Source organism: Odocoileus virginianus, chromosome 4, assembly GCF_023699985.2.
Source record: "Odocoileus virginianus isolate 20LAN1187 ecotype Illinois chromosome 4, Ovbor_1.2, whole genome shotgun sequence".
NCBI classification, from domain to species: Eukaryota; Metazoa; Chordata; class Mammalia; order Artiodactyla; family Cervidae; genus Odocoileus; species Odocoileus virginianus.
In genome coordinates, this window is record NC_069677.1 from 82,309,845 (window position 1) to 82,329,072 (window position 19,228).

The window sequence follows — 19,228 nt, forward strand, 5'->3', positions numbered from 1 at the left end:
CACCCGGAGGACTGGCAGCAGGGGGCCACATACACGGTCGGCCTGTAGCGCACGGGCAGGCACACAGCCGGCTTAAAACTCACAGGCACATACAGGGCAGGCCTGCAGCTCACGGGCAGGCAGGACGGCTGGCAGGGGCTGGGCACACAGGCAGCCTGGCAGGGGCTGGACGTGCTGTAGGACGGCTGGCAGGAGCTGGGCACACAGGCAGCCTGGCAGGGGCTGGACGTGCTGTAGGACGGCTGGCAGGAGCTGGGCACACAGGCAGCCTGGCAGCCTGAGGAGAAGCTGGTGTGGCACATGGTGGCGTGGAGCTGGCTGGTGTCGGGAGGAAGGTGGGTGATGTCTGCAGATTGCTTCCCTGGGCAGCCTTTATACCCAGGCCGTGGGCGTCTGGACAACACAGACGCGACTGTTGTCTTCCTTGTTTTGCCTCTTCTGGGCTATCTCCCAGGACACAGTTTTCTGTTATAGATTTTTTAGTTGCTTGTTTGGCTTTTACTTCCCTTCATGACTAATTGCCCCTCCTCAAGCTCTTGTTCACTTGGCAACCTGCCTGAGTGCCTTACTGGCTGTGTCTGGATTCTGCTTCATTCCTTAAAATTTTACCCGACCCACTTTTGTACAAATCTCCAGATGTCCCTCCCTGTGTGATTCTCGTCCTCAAACAGCCACGGAAACCACCCTCCTCCCATGTCAGCTCTACCGTGGAGCAAGGAGAGCAGAGTGCATCTGTCTGACCCCCGAGTGTCCAGCGTGTCAAGCTGAAGGTGGGGCACCAGAGGACACAGGAAGGATGGGGACTCCTCACTCACAGGGTCCAGAGGACAAAGCACTGAGTCTCGGAGAACTTCTGGTGGGTGGTGACCTTGGTCCCTCCTCTTGAGATAGCCTCATAGAGAAGCAAGTGACAAAGCCAGAAGAGGCCAGGGGTCGGCGCTGGAAGCACCAAGCATCTGAGCAGGGGGAGCATCAGAAAGGACCCCCAGTAAATCTTCAGAAGAAGGAGGGGCTCTCTACGCTCAGTTCAAGACCACTGGAGGCTATGGAGAAGCTGCTGCAGGATTAAGAGGAGACGTCTGCTGGCATCCCACTGAGACCCCACAGCCTGCACCTATGGAACAGGGGTCCCTCCCTCACCCTGAAGTGGGACCTGCTCCAGATCCATCCTGACAGCCTGGCCAACCCATGACAAGATTTCCAGGGAAGATAGTTTGGAAATGAGGTCTCACCAAAATGGAGAGCTTGGGAAGCACTTTCCACAAATACACCCTAACAAAGTATAAAACCAAACCCACATAAACAAGCTCGAGGCGACCAGTTAGTAAGTGACTGTTCACTAGACAAAAAAGTGAATCATCAGGAAAAGATAAGAGAATGCAGGCTCTCTGAATGTTCATAATTTCTAGTCTATAATAAAAAATCACTAGACATAAAAGATATAGGAAAGGGCTTCCCTGGTGGCTCGGTGGTAAAGAATCCACCTTCCAATGCAGGAGACATGGGTTCAATCCCTGATCCAGGAAGATCCCACACGCTGTGGAGCAACTAAACACATGTGTCACAACAATTAAGCCTGTGCTCTAGGGCCCAGGAGCCACAAACTATTGAGCACACGTGCCACAACTACTGAAACCCTCACAGCAATGAAGACCCAGCACAGCCAAAAGTAAATAAATAAGTAAAAATTTTAAGAAAGATATAGGAAAATATAATTCATAATTAAAGGAAAAAAACACAGTGATGCATCATGAGATGGTCCAGATATTGGTCTAGCAGGTAATGACTTAGAGCAGCTGTATGTTTAAAGAATCAAAGGAAGATATGTTCAAAGAATCAAAGGAAAAGATTATATCCATGAGTTAATAGATAGAGAATCTTAGTTGAGGAATGGCAATTTTTAATAGATAGGAAATCTCAGCTGAGGGAGGGGGGATTCTAGAACTGAGAAGCACAATAGCTGAAATAAAATATCCATTGGGTGGGCCTTACAGCAGATTGGAGGTGGAAGAAGAAAGAATGAATATGAAGATATATGAATAAAAATGATCCAATCTGAAGGAGAAAGAAGAATTAAGAAAAATGAGAACTGTGAGACAACATCAAACAGTCTAAAATATATGTAAGTTCAATCTCAGAAGCTGATTTGAAACAATGTACAGATCCAGGAATCTTAGAAAACCCAAAAGCAGGATAAATATAAAGAAAACCAGATCTGGGCACTTAGTCGTTAGAGATGAAAACCCCAAATGAAAAGAAGTATCTTCAAAGCAATGAGAGAAAAAACATTCTACATACAAGAAAAAGAACACAGCTGACTTTTCATCAAACACAGTGAAAGACAGAAGACAGTAGGCTGACATCAGTAAAATGATAAAAGACCAAAACTGCCAATCAAGAATTCTAGATCTAGCGAAGAAAAAAAGAAAAAGAAAGAAATCTTCAAAACTGAGGGTGAAGTGAAACAATTTCAGAAAAACAAAAGCAAGAGGATTCCTCACCAGCAGACTGGCATTAGAAGAAATACTGAGGTGGAATATTCCTTGAGGTGGAATACAAATGGGCTCAGGTAGACACTGGCTGTACTGGAATAAGAAACACAGGAGAGTAGAAAGCAGGTGAGTACAGAAGGTTAGCTTTTCACTCTTCTAGAGCCTGACTTGTAAGACAACTGACAATTTCAAATGTATTGATACTATTCAGTTAACAAGGTCATACGTGGACATATGGTCACATGGGGCTGCCCTGAATCTTCTTTAGCTACGGTTTTGACTTGTGGTCAGAACCCAAGGAGGAGTGTGTGAAGGGCTGAAATCATGGGCTACAGGGGCTTGTCTAGGGGCCACAAGGTCATTTGCTGTGTGGCCTCAGGTCTGCTCAGTGCCCTAGTTTTGCAAGTTCTGACCATGCTTTAGCCCCTGAGACCACAGTGGTCTTCAGTCTCGGGGTGACTTCATTACTGGGGTGTCTCACTCTTCATAGGGCTTCCCAGGGGCGGCCCCTCTGTCCATACCAGCAGTCACACGGGGGCTGCACATGTGCAGAGGGTTTCCGGGACACAGCCTCGCAGGAGGCAGCAGCACTGCCCTGAGAGATGGCCACCCCAATAAACAGCACCCACCGTAGAATAACATGCTAAGGCCGACGTGTAGACAGAACACAGGGCGGGACTGGGGCAGGAGGAGCTCGTAAACCACACTCCAGCAGCTGCCCCCTGCCCTGGAGGAGGACCCCAGTCTCCCACACTGGCTCCAACCTGCCTCACAGGGCCTGGCTGACCAGACCCTTGGGTGGGGAGAGGAATCGAAGGTGGTTCAGCCCTCTCTCCACCACAGTCCTCCTGGGACCTACCTAGGGCTGCCTGACCTGGTTGGGCAACTCTGAGTTGGAAGCTCATGGAGGGTCACACCCTTAAGCCTTGATCTTCAGGGCCAAACAAGATGAATATTTTCATCTGCCTGCCCCTCGCTCTTGTCTGTGCCAACTGATTCTGGCCTGTGGGCTATGTCACCAGTGAACCCCTAAGTCCCAGCTCCGTTAGACACCAAGTAAGGACCACAGATTCCACAGTGAGACCGAGCAGCTTCAGAGCTGCTCTGTTCGCAGGGGTGGAACCTGCATGCATTATAGGACCTTCCAGGTCTTCCTGACTGGACATCTGTGTTGTCGGCCCCTTGAATGGTGGCAGGGTTGATAACTGATCAGTTAGGAGACACTCCATGTAAAATAAAGACACTCAGACTTGGCACAAAGCTGGAGCCCTGTTGCTATAATTATGGCAAAAATGCGGCCACAGACCCCAGTAACGTGCCTGACCCCGAGGGAGAACCTTCTGGATGACAAATCAAATGGGGCACTGGTGCAGTGAGTGTGACTGTGCTTGTGTGGACAGATGACAGGGTGGTTAAACTGGAGAGGACCTTGAAAATCATGAGGGGACCCAGTCCTGGCCTGACGGTCCTTCCCATCCAACCCAGGCTCTGATTCCAGAAATCCCAGGGCCACTGGGTCACTGTCAGCCTCCAGCTGAGGGAGCTTCCTGAACTGAGTCACAGCAGCCTGAAACTCCAGGAAGAGACCCTCGGGGGGAGGAGAAGGAAAAACAGCAGGCGGCCACGAGGAAGACACCCAGTGCCTCATTGCCAGGACGCCACAGCCTGGGTATAAAGGACACCCTGGGGAGGGAGCCTCCAGACCAGCCCCGTCCTCCGCCCCGATCCCTCCCAGCCCCAAACCACCATGTGTGACACCAGCTGCCCTGCGAGCTGCCAGCCGGCCTGCTGTGTGCCCAGCTCCTGCCAGGACATTTGCTATGTGCCCAGCTCCTGCCAGCCGGCCTGCCCTGCTGTCTGCTGCCCCTCTTCGGGCTGCGGGAGCCCCTGCGGTGCCCGCCGTGTGGCTCTGCTGTGCCAACCTGCCGGCAGGTGCCTGTCCCCATGCTGCCCAGTGGCCTCCTACTGTGAGCCCAGCCCCTGCCAGGCATCCTGCTGTGTGCCCGTGAGCTGCCAGCCAGCAGTGTGTGTCCCTGTGAGCTGCAGGCCCGTGTGTGTCCTCGTGAGCTGCCAGCCCACCGTGTGTGTGACCCCCGTCCGCCAGCCCTCCCGCCCTGCCCTCATCTGCAGGCCCCTCCCCTGTGGAACCCCTCCTTGTTGCTGACAGATTGTCCAGAAAATCGATGCTCTGCTATTGATCTCGAAAGACCTCTCCTTGTCTAATTAGCAGGATTCTGTCCACGCATCTCAGTGCTGAATCGGTGACAGACCTACATCCCATAGAGGCGGGACATCCACCTTACTTTTCTTATCCATGAAAGCTTAGCGATCTATAAAAAATAAATCTCTGAGCCTCAATGCTGGCTTTTTTGTGATTTTCCTCTAAGCCCTGTCTGCTTGCCACTTGCTGTCCTGGACAAGCCGAGGCCAGCATGGAACTCTTGTCCTGGGGTGGAGGTTCTACTGAGAAAGCCATGCCCCTGCGACATTGAGGTGGGGGGTACTCTGTGGGGAGGGGCGGCCCAGGCCGCTGAATCCAAAGGGGCATTCTCCCAGCGTCTCCATTGAGAAGCTTGATCCTGGGCTCTTTAAGGAAAGAGCAATGGGGTGGCGGTAGGCAGAGCCTAACATGCAGCTGTCTGCAATTTCCCAGAGGGCTTTCCAGGAATAAGGTTCACTGCGAGCTTCACTGAAGGCTGGACCAGGAGCCAGGGTGGCAGAGGAGTGGATGTAAGCTCAAGAAAAGAGTTTCCTACAAGTCAGAGCCACCCTGAACAGAAGCCACCTGGCTACTGTCCTGGCTTCCAGCACTGAAAGGCTGGAAGGCAGCAGGCGGAAGCGGGCACGAGCCGTGTGTCCGTCAGCAGGGGAAGTGTTAGTCGCTCAGTTGTGGCTGACGCTCTGCGACCCTACGGACTGTAGCCCACCAGGTTCCTCTGTCCATGGGATTCTCCAGGCAAGAATGCTGGAGTGAGCTACCATGCCCTCCTCCAGGGGACCTTCCTGACCCAGACTGAACCTGAGTCTCCTGCATCACAGGCAGACTCTTTACCATCTGAGCCACTAGGTCAGCAGGGGAGCCGGTCATGAAGCCCGACTCGGCAACAGAAGAAAATCAGTACAACAGCAGGGATGAATCTCAAAAATACCACTCTGGTGGAGGGAGCCAGGCACAAGGGCACCTGCTGTGTGCCTCCATTCAGGTGAAGCCCTGAGATGAGCTGAACTAATGTGTGACTTGAAAATACACGAAGAGTGGCTGCTTCTGGAGGCTGGGGTTAAGTTGACTGGGCGGAGCGGGAGGGAGGTCCTGGGTCATGACCACTGAACACTACTTAATGCTCCACCTCCTAGCATGTTCGAGTGGTGTGTACTGCTGTTGGTAACCTAGAAATCCTTCAGAAAGTCAGACACATGGACGAGGGTTTCCTGGGCAGGTACAGGGTCCGTGGTGGACTCTCAGAGTAGACGTGTGGATACTCTCTGTTTAAGCCTTTCAACTTCCCGTATGTTTGAAAATTTTCACACAATGAAAATAAAGAATTGAAAATATAGTTAAAATGAAAGAATTAAAATATTCGTGAAAAGAACAGGAGCCACATATGGGGTTCCTGCTCTGGATGGGGAATTAAACCGAGAGCTTCCATGCCACAGCCAAGTGAACTGGGGTGTGGCCCAAGGAAACCAGGTCCCGACCCCCAAGTGGAGTAACAGTGGAGTTCAGGTCAGCCAGATGTCCAGAGTGCGGGTGGCTGTGAGAAAGCCAGTCTTCCACTTCAAGGTGGGGGCTCAGCCCACCCACCATCCCAAGACCCACTGTGGGGCCCAGGGAATCAGCTTGCAGACAAATGAGGGACTCAACACCTGAGACGGAGGCAGAGGAGAGCGTGCTGACCACAAGGCGGGGCAGCAGAGGTGGGGACCAGCCTGGCCCGGAGCCCCACGGCGCTCTTCCCCCTGCAGGCAAGCCTGGGGGAAGGAGGGTGGGATGTGGCCACGTGGACCCAGGGAGGATGCCCAGCGGTCCCACATCCACCCAGGATGGGTGTATCTCCAGCAGCAGTATTGACACCTCATGGTAGGAGTTGGGGTGAGGCTACCAGGCAGCTGCTGGCAACCTCAGCACAGAGCTCCCTTGTTCCTGCATCTGAGTTCCCATCTCCTACTCCAAAATGAAGTCCACCGCCTGACAGACCCCCACCCCGATCCCAGGTGTCACTTCCCCATGTAGACGAGAGTCCTCTAATACAGCACAGTGGAAAGGACCTGGACCACCAAGGACACCCCCATCCTCACCTCAGCAAACAAGGAAAAGTTGTGGCATGAAAAAGAAGACCAGACCAGGAGGCAGAAAATATAAGAAGGAGGAGAGACATTTTAAAAAATCCCTAAATGTAACTCAAAGACATTCGAGAAGATGCTACAACCAGAAAACAAGGATAAGAAGTTTAGAAAAGGAAAAAAATTAGAAAACTTACCAAAATGGTCCAGATTTTTAAAATAGCTTCTGTAGTTAGAAGTGGGATGGGGAATCCAGAGACCTGTTACTTTGTCTTCCTTCCTTCCCCTCCCCCCGTAGCCCATCCCTCATCCCCCTCTTTGTATTCTTCTTCCCCTCCTCTCTTTCTCTCTCTCTCTGACACATGTCCTCTCCTCTGAAGTGTCTCCCCAGGACTTGGTGTTAAAACCTTGCCAATTTGAGTCCCCCCGTCTTTCTCTACAAGCTTTAAGGAATCATGGAGTTGGCATGCACATCATCATTGGATATCAAGGTGGAGAACTGACAGCAAAAAATGACCTTCACCTGTATGTCTCCAATGTCTTAAATTGTTAAGACAGTATGATGAACTCAATTCAGATCAGTTCAGTCGCTCAGTTGTGTCCAACTCTTTGCAACCCCATGGACTGCAGCACACCAGGCCTCCCTGTCCATCACCAACTCCCGGAGTTTCCTCAAACCCATGTCCATTGAGTCGGTGATGCCATCCAACCATCTCATCCTTTGTTGTCCCCTTCTCCTCCTGCCTTCAATCTTTCCCAGCATCAGGGTCTTTTCAAATGAGTCAGCTCTTCGCATCAGGTGGCCAAAGTATTGGAGTTTCAGCTTCAACATCAGTTCTTCCAATGAATATTCAGGACTGATTTCCTTTAGGATGGACTGGTTGGATCTCCTTGCAGTTCAAGAGACTCTCAAAAGTCTTCTCCAACACCAAAGTTCAAAAGCATCAATTCTTTGGTACTCAACTTTGTTTATAGTCCAACTCTCACATCCATACATGACTACTGGAAAAACCATAGCCTTGACTAGACGGACCTTTGTTGGCAAAGTAATATCTCTGCTTTTTAATATGCTGTCACCATCTGCAGTGATTTTAGAGCCCAAAAAAATAAAGTCAGCCACTGTTTCCACTGTTTCTCCATCTGTTTGCCATGAAGTGATGGGACCAGATGCCATGACCTTAGTTTTCTGAATGATGAGCTTTAAGACAATTTTTTCACTCTCCTCTTTCACTTTCATCAAGTGGTTCTTTAGTTCTCCTTCACTTTCTGCCATAAGGGTGGTGTCATCTGCATATCTGAGGTTATTGATATTTCTCCCAGCAATCTTGATTCCAGCTTGTACTTCCTCCAGCCCAGCGTTTCTCATGATGTACTCTGCATATAAGTTAAATAAGCATGGTGACAATATACAGCCTTGATGTACTCCTTTTCCTATTTGGAACCAGTCTGTTGTTTCATGTTCAGTTCTAACTGTTGCTTCCTGACCTGCATACAGGTTTCTCAAGAGGCAGGTCAGGTGGTCTGGTGTTCCCATCTCTTGAAGAATTTTCCACAGTTTATTGTGATCCACACAGTCAAAGGCTTTGGCATAGTCAATAAAGCAGAAGTAGATGTTTTTCTGGAACTCTCTTGTTTTTTTGATGATCTAGCGGATGTTGGCAATTTGATCTCTGGTTCCTCTGCCTTTTCTAAATCCAGCTTGAACATTTGGAAGTTCATGATTCACATAGTGTTGAACCTGGTTTGGAGAATTTTGAGCATTACTTTACTAGCGTGTGAGATGAGTGCAATTGTGCGGTAGTTTGAGCATTCTTTGGCATTGCCTTTCTTAGGGATTTGGAATGGAAACTGACCTTACACAGTCCTGTGGCCACTGCTGAGTTTTCCAAACTTGCTGGCATATTGAGTATAGCACTTTCACAGCATCATCTTTTAGGATTTAAAATAGCTCAGCTGGAATTCCATCACCTCCACTAGCTTTGTTCATAGTGATGCTTCCCAAGGCCCACTTGACTTCACATTCCAGGATGTCTGGCTCTAGGGAATGATCACACCATCGTGATTATCTGGGTCATGAAGATCTTTTTGTACTGTTCTTCTGTGCATTCTTGTCACCTCTTCTTAATATCTTCTGCTTCTGTTAAGTCCATACCATTTCTGTCCTTTATTGAGCCCATCTTTGCATAAAATGTTCCCTTGGTAACTCTAATTTTCTTGAAGAGATCTCTAGTCTTTCCCATTCTATTGTTTTCCTCTATTTCTTTTCACTGGTCACTGAGGAAGGCTTTCTTATCTCTCCTTGCTATTCTTTGGAACTTGCATTCAAATGGGTATGACTTTCCTTTTTTCCTTTGCTTTTTGCTTCTCTTCTTTTCACAGCTATTTGTAAGGACTCCTCAGACAGCCATTTTGCTTTTTTGCATTTCTTTTTCTTGGGGATGATCTTACTCCCTGTCTCCTGTACAAACTCATGAACCTCTGTCCATAGTTCATGAGGCACTCTGTCTATCAGATCTAGTCCCTTAAATCTATTTCTCACTTCCACTGTATAATCGTTAGGGATTTGACTTAGGTCATACCTGAATGGTCTAGTGGTTTTCCCTACTTTCTTCAATTTAAGTCTGAATTTGGGAATAAGGAGTTCATGATCTGAGCCACAGTCAGCTCCCGGTCTTGCTTTTGCTAACTGTATAGAGCCTCTCCATCTTTGGCTGCAAAGAACTAGCCATGACTTATGGCTGTCTTCCTCTATAATAAACTTATTATTTTCAAGAATTCCTAAGTCCCCATCAACACACTAAGAATTGAAAAACTGACACATAACACTTACCAAGGACCTATTCATCCATATTATACCACCATAAAAATGCACAAGAGAAGGACACTATGTATTAATAAAATATTTAATTCATCAAGGTGATATAAGGATTAAAAATATATATGCACCACACAACAGAGACCCAAAAATATATGAAGCAAACATTGGCAGAATTGAAGTGAGAACCAGACAGTTCTGTGATAATAGTTGAAGCCTTGGATACCCCATGTTCAATAATGGACAAAACATCTAGGCAGATCAATAAGGAAACAGAGGACTTGAACAACACTGCAAATCAACTAGTCAAAACAAACACACAGAACACACCGCCCATCAACAACACATTAAATGCTCTCCAGGACAAGCCATACGTTAGGACACAAAACAAGCCTCAGTGAATTAAAAAAAAAAAACAACAACTGAAATCATACAAAGGGTCTTTTCCAATCACAATGGAATGAAATTAGACATCAATAACTGTATAGAGCCTCTCCATGTTTGGCTGCAAAGAACTAGCCATGACTTATAGCTGTCTTCCTCTATAATCAACTTATTATTTTCAAGAAAGAAACTAGAAAATTCACAATATGTGGAAATTAAACAACAGATAATTTTTTTAATGGGGGTCAAAGACAAAAGTTGGGAAATTAGAAAATACTAATAATGAATTAAAATGAAAACACAATGTATCAAACCTATGAGATGCAGTGAAGGCTGTGCAGAGGGGAATTTAAGCCTCTAAATGGTCCAGTGGTTGAAAATCTGCCTTCCATTACAGGGTATGTGGGTTTGATTCATGGTCAGGAAACTAAGGGAGCCACAACTACTGAACCTGTACACCTCAACTAGAAAGAAACCTGTACGCTGCAAAGAAGACCCCACATGCCACAACTAAGACCCAATGCAGCCAAATATTAAATAAATATTTTAAAAAGAATGATCACAAATCAATAAACTAACTTTATATCTTGAGGAGCTAGAAAAGAGCAAACGAAATCTAAAGATAGAAGGAAGGAAATACTGAAATTAGAGTGAAAATAAATGGCATGACAGACAGAAAAACAGCAGAGAATTAACCAAGTTTGACTCCTTGGAAAGATATACAGATAGACTAGCAAAGAAAAAAGAGAAAAGGTACAATAACTAAATTCAAAATTGAAAGTAGGGATATTACCATGAACTGCAGAGAAATAAAAAGCATTATAAAAGAATACCAAGGACAGTTTTGTATGCCAACAAATTATAACCTAGATGAAACAGAAAATTTTCCATAAATATGCAAATTAATGAAACTGACTGAAAAAGAAACAGAAAATCTCAACAGACCTATAACAAAATATTGGATTATTAATCAATAATCTCACAGGGGAAAAAAGCCCAGGACCAGATGGCTTCATTGGTGAATTCTACCAGCGTATAATAAACTAATGCCAAACCTTCTCAGGCTTTTCCAAAAGCCAGACGAGAGAACACTTCCTAACTCATTCTGTGATGCCAGCATTTCCCAGAAGTAAGGAAAATTACTCACCAATATACTTCATGAACATAGATCCAAAAATGCTCAACAAAATACTAGGAAACTGACTCCAATAGCATACCAAAACGATTATATACCATGACCAAGTGCCATTTATACCAGGAATGCAAGGTTGCCTCAACATTTTTTTTAAAAACTAAGCTATGTAATATACCACATTAACAGAATGAAGGAAAAAAAGATATACGTTCTCAGACTACCCTGGTGGTAAGTGGTACAGTGAATAAGAACCTACCTGCCATTGAAGGGGTCACAGGTTCAATCCCCGGTTCAGGAAGATTCCATGTGCCACACAGGAACTAAGCCCATGCGCCACAGCTACCGAGCCCTTGGTCTAGGAGCCCATGACTTAGAGCCCACGCTCTAGAGCCCACGAGCCGCAACTACTGAGCGCTTGAGTAATGAGGTCCATGCTCCGAGAGCCTGTGCTCCACAATAAGAGAAAGTCTTCCCACAGAAACAAAGAGCCAGCGCAGCCAAAAATTTAAAAATAAATCAAATACATAATCTTTAGAAGACACGATCTCAGTTGATGCAGAAAAGGATTTTGACAAAAGCCAACACAATTTCATAATTTTAAAAAATACTCAGGAAATCAGGAATAGAAGAGAAATTCTTCAACCTCACAAAAGGGGTATGTGAGAAATCCACAGCTAACACGACACTCAACGCACCCTTTGTTGGTGTATGAGTTGAGGAGAAACTAACCTGCCAATGAAGACAGTATTTAAAAAGAACAAAGCATGCTAGTGATTCAACTGAGTGTTCAGAAATGAGGAGATAATAGCAAGAAGCCCCAGAAAGACGCTTGGTGGTGGGGCTGTGAGAAGCTGCTGGCCATCTAGAGTCCACCCACAGGATGCACTCCAGTGTACTGGACACCACCCCTGGGGCTGGACCCCTGTTCCATGGATGCCCCGGGCTCCAGCTCCTCAGAGGTTTACTGAGTGATCTGTCATGGGATTATGACGAGCATCCTCAGGACCTGCTCCGACAACAAGGAAGCAGATGCTGCTGGGCCCCCATGATGCAACAACACACACCGCAGAGCTGTATATAAGCTCCAACCTCCTAAGAACATCACACAGCCTCCCCATCCACTCCCTCACTCACTCACACCTCCTCCAGCCCCCCCGCCTCCACCATGGCCGCCTCCACCCTGTCCGTCTGCTCCAGCGACCTGAGCTACGACTGTCCAGAGAGCTGCTGCGAGCCCTCCTGCTGCGCCCCCAGCTGCTGCGCCCCGGCCCCCCGCCTGACCCTCCTCTGCGCCCCAGTGAGCTGCGAGTCCAGCCCCTGCTGCCAGCCAGCCTGCAGCAGCTCCTGCCTGGCCTTGGGCTGCCAGCAGTCTAGCTGCCAGTCCTCCTGCTGCACCTCCTCCCCCTGCCTGCAGGCCTGCTGTGAGCCCGTCTGCTGCAGGCCCGTCTGCTGCACACCTGTCTGCTGCACACCTGTGTGCTATGAAGCCTCCCCCTGCTCAACCTCCTCATGTTGCCAGCAGTCCAGCTGCCAGCCCTCCTGCTGCACCTCCTCCCCCTGCCTACAGGCCTGCTGCGAGCCCGTCTGCTGCAGGCCCGTCTGCTGCGAGCCCGTCTGCTGCAGGCCCGTCTGCTGCACTCCTGTCTGCTGCAGGCCCGTGTGCTGTGAGGCCTCCCCCTGCTCAGCCCCCTCATCCTGCTGCAGACCCTCCTCCTCCGTGTCCCTGCTCTGCCGTCCCGTGTGCCGCCCCGCCTGCTGCGTGCCCGCCTCCTCCTGCCAGCCCAGCTGCTGCCGCCCAGCCTCCTCTGTGTCCCTGCTCTGCCGGCCCGTGTGCCGCCCCGCCTGCTGCGTCCCCGCCTCAGCCCCAGAGCCCTGCTGCTGACCAGGCACATCCCCCCAGGGCCAGCCAGGCACCATGGGGCAACCCCCCACCACCAGCCTCATGGCCGCCTTCACGGTTTCTCCAGGAGCTCTGAGCTACATGGACACCCCCTCGTCCTCTCTGCCCAGGAGTGGGGTCCGCTCAAACTCCAGATGACCGTGCCCATGACCACTGCCCACTCCTCCTGGGACCCAGTGCTCAGGCCTGAGGACCAGGTTTCACAATCCAGGCCCCAGTAGTCTCACCTCGGAAACTGCTTGAAAACGCAATAAACTTGACTGCATTTAATGGTGTTTTACTCTCTTCCAGTCATTTCTGGTAGCATTGCCAGCCAGTCTCCACAGAGGCCAGGGCACGTGCACTGCCCAGGTCCTCGCTGCCCTCCTGTCCCCAGCCACACAGGGCTCCTGGGGGCCGCGCCGCACGCAGGCCTAGCACCCAGGTCCTGTCCTAGGAGCCAGCGGGGCCGGCAGGTCCTCAGCAGGCACAGGAACTTCACTGCCCTGGGCATCTCCTGGCGCCCTGCGGTGGGGTGCTGGCAGGACACAGGATTCAGGCCACTAGGTGGCTGGGACGAGGGCTCTGCCTGCAGCGGGAGGACTCGGAGCCTGGGCCCCTCTCAGTCCCTTGAGCTTTCCTGCCCCACCTTCCTTCTTCGGCACCTACAACCCCTCTGTCCATAGTCCTGGCTCCAGCCACACGCCCCGATGTCTCTTCTAACATAAACAATGAGTGAGACTCAGCCCCCATCCCTCCCAGCTCACCACACTCCCAGAGCTTCCGCACAGTTCTCCAGTCCCTTCTCCACCTTGACACCTCCCCTCTACACTCCCACCCCCGTGTTGCTGACCCTACTCCCGGCCTGGTCACCAAAGGCCCCTTGGCAAAGGTCAGTGTCCCCCTCGACCTTGTCCTGTGGACCTATCCTGTAGAATTTAGCCCTCGACTTGGGGACAGGTCCCTCTGCTCCTCCTCACACCTCTGTCTTCCGGGACCTTCACCCTGACCTCCGTCCACCTCCTCACTCCTGCATCTGGACCTTCTGATGCATCTCGGGGCCTCTCCTGGGCTCCAGGCCACTCATGGCACCTCCAGACACGACCCCACCCCAGGATCTGTGGAAGCCCTGCGTGGACCACCCGAAGCTGAATTAGCACTTTCCCCAACTAGCCTCTACTCACACTCCATCCCCAGGGTGCAGGTCCCCTGCTGGGCCAGCTGGACTCCGCCCCCACCCTCATCCCTCTGTCCTGGGCCTGAGCCTGAGGCTCTCTGGCCGCAGGTTTGGGGTCTGTCCCTGCCTCTCACGGGCGCCATTTCCCCGGCTCTGGCTGACGCTGCCCTGCGTTTACTAAACGGCTCTGGGCAGTGAACAGGGCCAGGGTCTCAGCTTCAGGGCCCCTGTGGCTGCCAACAGCCCATCCTCAGCATAAATGAGGCTGTGCTTGGAGGACTGCCAGTGATGCACGTTCTTCTACAGAATTTATTCTGGGAAGAAACTGTCATTGTCCAGTAAAACATGCCAATTTTGGAGAAAGAAGAAAAGTTTACAGGTTTGGGGGAAACTCTGCCTTCCAGGGTCCCTCAAGATATCAGCAGAAAACGCCAGATGCTAAAAACTTTCAAAACTTGTTTGAATTGTTAAGAATCAATAAAAATTGTTTTAATTTATAAAACAGACTTCCCTGCAGTCTAGTTGATAGGGACAGAATGAAGGGACAAAATAGGTGATTCAATAGTTAATCCCACTAGGGGATTGTAAGTAAAAAATATGAGAGGCCCCGGTAAGTTAATGATTACTCAAGAAAGCAAGTTTCAATTCAGTTCAGTTCAGTCGCTCGGTCGTGTCTGAGTCTTTGCGACCCCATGAACTACAGCACGCCAGGCCTCCCTGTCCATCACCAACTCCTGGAGTCTACTCAAACCCATGTCCATCGAGTCAGTGATGCCATCCAACCACCTCATCCTCTGTCATCCCCTTCTCCTCCTGCCCCCAATCCCTCCTAGCATCAGAGTCTTTTCAAATGAGTCAACTCTTTGCATGAGGTGGCCAAAGTATTGGAGTTTCAGCTTCAGCATCAGTCCTTCCAACGAACACCCAGGACTAATCTCCTTTAGGATGGACTGGCTGGATCTCCTTACAGTCCAAGGGACTCTCAAGAGTCTTCTCCAACACCACAGTTCAAAAGCATCAATTTTTCAGCACTCAGCTTTCTTCACAGTCCAACTCTCACATCCATACACGACCACTGGAAAAACCATAGCCTTGACTAGATGGACCTTTGCTGGCAAAGTAATGTCTCTGCTTTTTAATATGCTCTCTAGGTTGGTCATAACTTCCCTTCCAAGGAGTAAGCGTCTTTTAATTTCATGGCTGCAATCACCATCTGCAGTGATTTTGGAGCCCAAAAAAAATAAAGTCTGACACTGTTTCCACTGTCTCCCCATCAATTTCCCATGAAGTGATACTTAACCATAAACCAAATAGGCTTGCTTAGCAACAAAACTATGCAGCAGAAGTACAAGACATGTCCCAAACCAACAAACATGTGGGTGACATGAGACCCACATCCTGCCCAATGAGCTCAATCAGTTGTTCCATGTGCTGAGTCACTTCAGTTGTGTCCAATTCTTTGCGACCCTATAGACTATAGCCCACCAATTTTCTCTGTCCATGGGATTTCTCTAGGAAAGAATATTGGAGTGGGTTGCCATTCCCTCCTTCAGGAGATCTTCCAAACCCAAGGATCAAAACCATGAGCACCATCAGTTAGTAACCCCCAAAGCTTGTTCTTTGGCCTTTAAGACACACTCTTTGCACAATATCCCCCAAACAATAAAACAATAGTAGAAAATAGGGCCTGCAACCTGCCCAATGGTGTCATCAAGTCAGTGACCCCCAAACAGCTCTGTGCACACAGAAAACAATCACTTATGGGAAGGTGACTTTTCAAAATGAAAGACACTCATTGTACTGAGACCGAAAACTTTCTGAATTGTTATGATAGTCCTGGCCTGACCATCTAAGGAGGGACAGGTAAATTCCCCTGCCCCATCCAGGGAGGAACTAATGATGGAAACATGGCATCTCCTGAGAAAGACAGAAGTTCTCCTCTCCTCCCCACTTCCTTTGATTAGAAAACTGTGTCCGCTAAGTTCTCAGGGCATGGCATTTCTCACCTATCCACTTGTAAGCCTCACAGTGTCCTATTCTAATAAGTGAAAGTGAGAGTGTTAGTCGCTCAGTCGTGTCCAACTCTTTGTGACCCCACGGACCATAGCCACTAGGCTGCTCTGTCCATGGGATTCGCCAGGCAAGAATACTGGAGTGCTTGTATATTTTTGAGATTAATCCTTTGTCTGTTGCTTCGTTTGCTATTATTTTCTCCCAATCTGAGGGCTGTCTTTTCAGCTTGCTTATAGCTTCCTTTGTTGTGCAAAAGCTTTTAAGTTTCATTAGGTCCCATTTGTTTATTTTTGCTTTTATTTCTGAAATTCTGGGATGTGGGTCATAGAGGATCCTGCTGTGATTTATGTCGGAGAGTGTTTTGCCTATGTTCTCCTCTAGGAGTTTTATAGTTTCTGGTCTTACATTTAGATCTTTAATCCATTTTGAGTTTATTTTTGTGTATGGTGTTAGAAAGTGTTCTAGTTTCTTTCTTTTACAGGTGGTTGACCAGTTTTCCCAGCACCACTTGTTAAAGAGGTTATCTTTTTTCCATTGTATATCCTTGCCTCCTTTGTCGAAGATAAGGTGACCATAGGTTCGTGGATTTATCTCTGGGCTTTCTATTCTGTTCCATTGATCTATATTTCTGTCTTTGTGCCAGTACCATACTGTCTTGATGACTGTGGCTTTGTAGTATAGTCTGAAGTCAGGCAGATTGATTCCTCCAGTTCCATTCTTCTTTCTCAGGATTACTTTGGCTATTTGAGGTTTTTTGTATTTCCATACAAATTGTGAAATTATTTGTTCTAGTTCTGTGAAAAATACCGTTGGTAGTTTGATAGGGATTGCATTGAATCTATAGATTACTTTAGGTAGTATAGCCATTTTGACAATATTGATTCTTCCAATCCATGAACACGGTATATTTCTCCATCTGTTTGTGCCCTCTTTGATTTCTTTCATCGGTGTTTTATAGTTTTCTATGTATAGGTCTTTTGTTTCTTTAGGTAGATATACTCCTAAGTATTTTATTCTTTTTGTTGCAATGGTGAATGGTATTGTTTCCTTAATTTCTCTTTCTGTTTTCTCATTGTTAGTGTATAGGAATGCAAGAGATTTCTGTGTGTTAATTTTATATCCTGCAACTTGACTGTATTCATTGATTAGCTCTAGTAATTTTCTGGTAGAGTCTTTAGGGTTTTCTATGTAGAGGATCATGTCATCTGCAAACAGCGAGAGTTTCACTTCTTCTTTTCCTATCTGGATTCCTTTTACTTCTTTTTCTGCCCTGATTGCTGTGGCCAAAACTTCCAAAACTATGTTGAATAGTAGTGGTGAGAGTGGGCACCCTTGTCTTGTTCCTGATTTCAGGGGAAATGCTTTCAATTTTTCACCATTGAGGGTGATGCTTGCTGTGGGTTTGTCATATATAGCTTTTATTATGTTGAGGTATGTTCCTTCTATTCCTGCTTTCTGGAGAGTTTTAATCATAAATGGATGTTGAATTTTGTCAAAGGCTTTTTCTGCATCTATTGAGATAATCATATGGTTTTTATCTTTCAATTTGTTAATGTGGTGTATTACATTGATTGACTTGCGGATATTAAAGAATCCTTGCATTCCTGGGATAAAGCCCACTTGGTCATGATGAATGATTTTTTTAATATGTTGTTGGATTCTGTTTGCTAGAATTTTGTTAAGGATTTTTGCATCTATATTCATCAGTGATATTGGCCTGTAGTTTTCTTTTTTTGTGGCATCTTTGTCTGGTTTTGGAATTAGGGTGATGGTGGCCTCGTAGAATGAATTTGGAAGTTTACCTTCTTCTGCAATTTTCTGGAAGAGTTTTAGTAAGATAGGTGTTAGCTCTTCTCTAAATTTTTGGTAGAATTCAGCTGTGAAGCCATCTGGTCCTGGGCTTTTGTTTGCTGGAAGATTTCTGATTACAGTTTCGATTTCCTTGCTTGTGATGGGTTTGTTAAGATCTTCTATTTCTTCCTGGTTCAGTTTTGGAAAGTTATATTTCTCTAAGAACTTGTCCATTTCTTCCAAGTTGTCCATTTTATTGGCATAGAGCTGCTGGTAGTAGTCTCTTATGATCCTTTGTATTTCAGTGTTGTCTGTTGTGATCTCTCCATTTTCATTTCTAATTTTGTTAATTTGGTTCTTCTCCCTTTGTTTCTTAATGAGTCTTGCTAATGGTTTGTCAATTTTGTTTATTTTTTCAAAAAACCAGCTTTTAGCTTTGTTAATTTTTGCTATGATCTCTTTAGTTTCTTTTGTATTTATTTCTGCCCTAATTTTTAAGATTTCTTTCCTTCTACTAACCCTGGGGTTCTTCATTTCTTCTTCCTCTAGTTGCTTTAGGTGTAGAGTTAGGTTATTTATTTGACTTTTTTCTTGTTTCTTGAGGTAGGCCTGTAATGCTATGAATCTTCCCCTTAGCACTGCTTTTACAGTGTCCCATAGGTTTTGGGTTTGTTGTGTTTTCATTTTCATTCATTTCTATGCATATTTTGATTTCTTTTTTGATTTCTTCTATGATTTGTTGGTTATTCAGAAGCTCCTCCAGCTCAACTCCAGAAAAATAAATGGCCCAATCAAAAAATGGGCCAAAGAACTCAACAGACATTTCTCCAAGGAAGACATACAGATGGCTAACAAACACATGAAAAGATGCTCAACATCACTCATTATCAGAGAAATGCAAATCAAAACCACAATGAGGTACCATTATACGCCAGTCAGGATAGCTGCTATCCAAAAGTCTACAAGCAATAAATGCTGGAGAGGGTGTGGAGAAAAGGGAACCCTCTTACACTGTTGGTGGGAATGCAAATTAGTACAGCCACTATGGAAAACAGTGTGGAGATTTCTTAAAAAGCTGGAAATAGAACTGCCATATGACCCAGCAATCCCACTTCTGGACATACACACCAAGGAAACCAGATCTGAAAGAGACACGTGCACCCCAATGTTCATCACAGCACTGTTTATAATAGCCAGGACATGGAAGCAACCCAGATGCCCATCAGCAGACGAATGGATGAGGAAGCTGTGGTACATATAC

General features: G+C 47.3%; 2 protein-coding genes across 2 annotated transcripts in view; one reads left to right on the forward strand and one right to left on the reverse strand.

Annotated features, from left to right (window-relative positions):
- The window catches only part of TSPEAR (thrombospondin type laminin G domain and EAR repeats), a 161,733-nt gene that overhangs the window by 130,883 nt on the left and 11,622 nt on the right, over window positions 1-19,228 (reverse strand). The window lies entirely within an intron of this gene.
- Window positions 12,273-12,989, forward strand: LOC110125835 (keratin-associated protein 10-8-like). Its single transcript, XM_020875158.2, has one exon. The coding sequence runs from the start codon at window positions 12,273-12,275 to the stop codon at window positions 12,987-12,989; it is 717 nt and encodes a 238-aa protein (XP_020730817.2).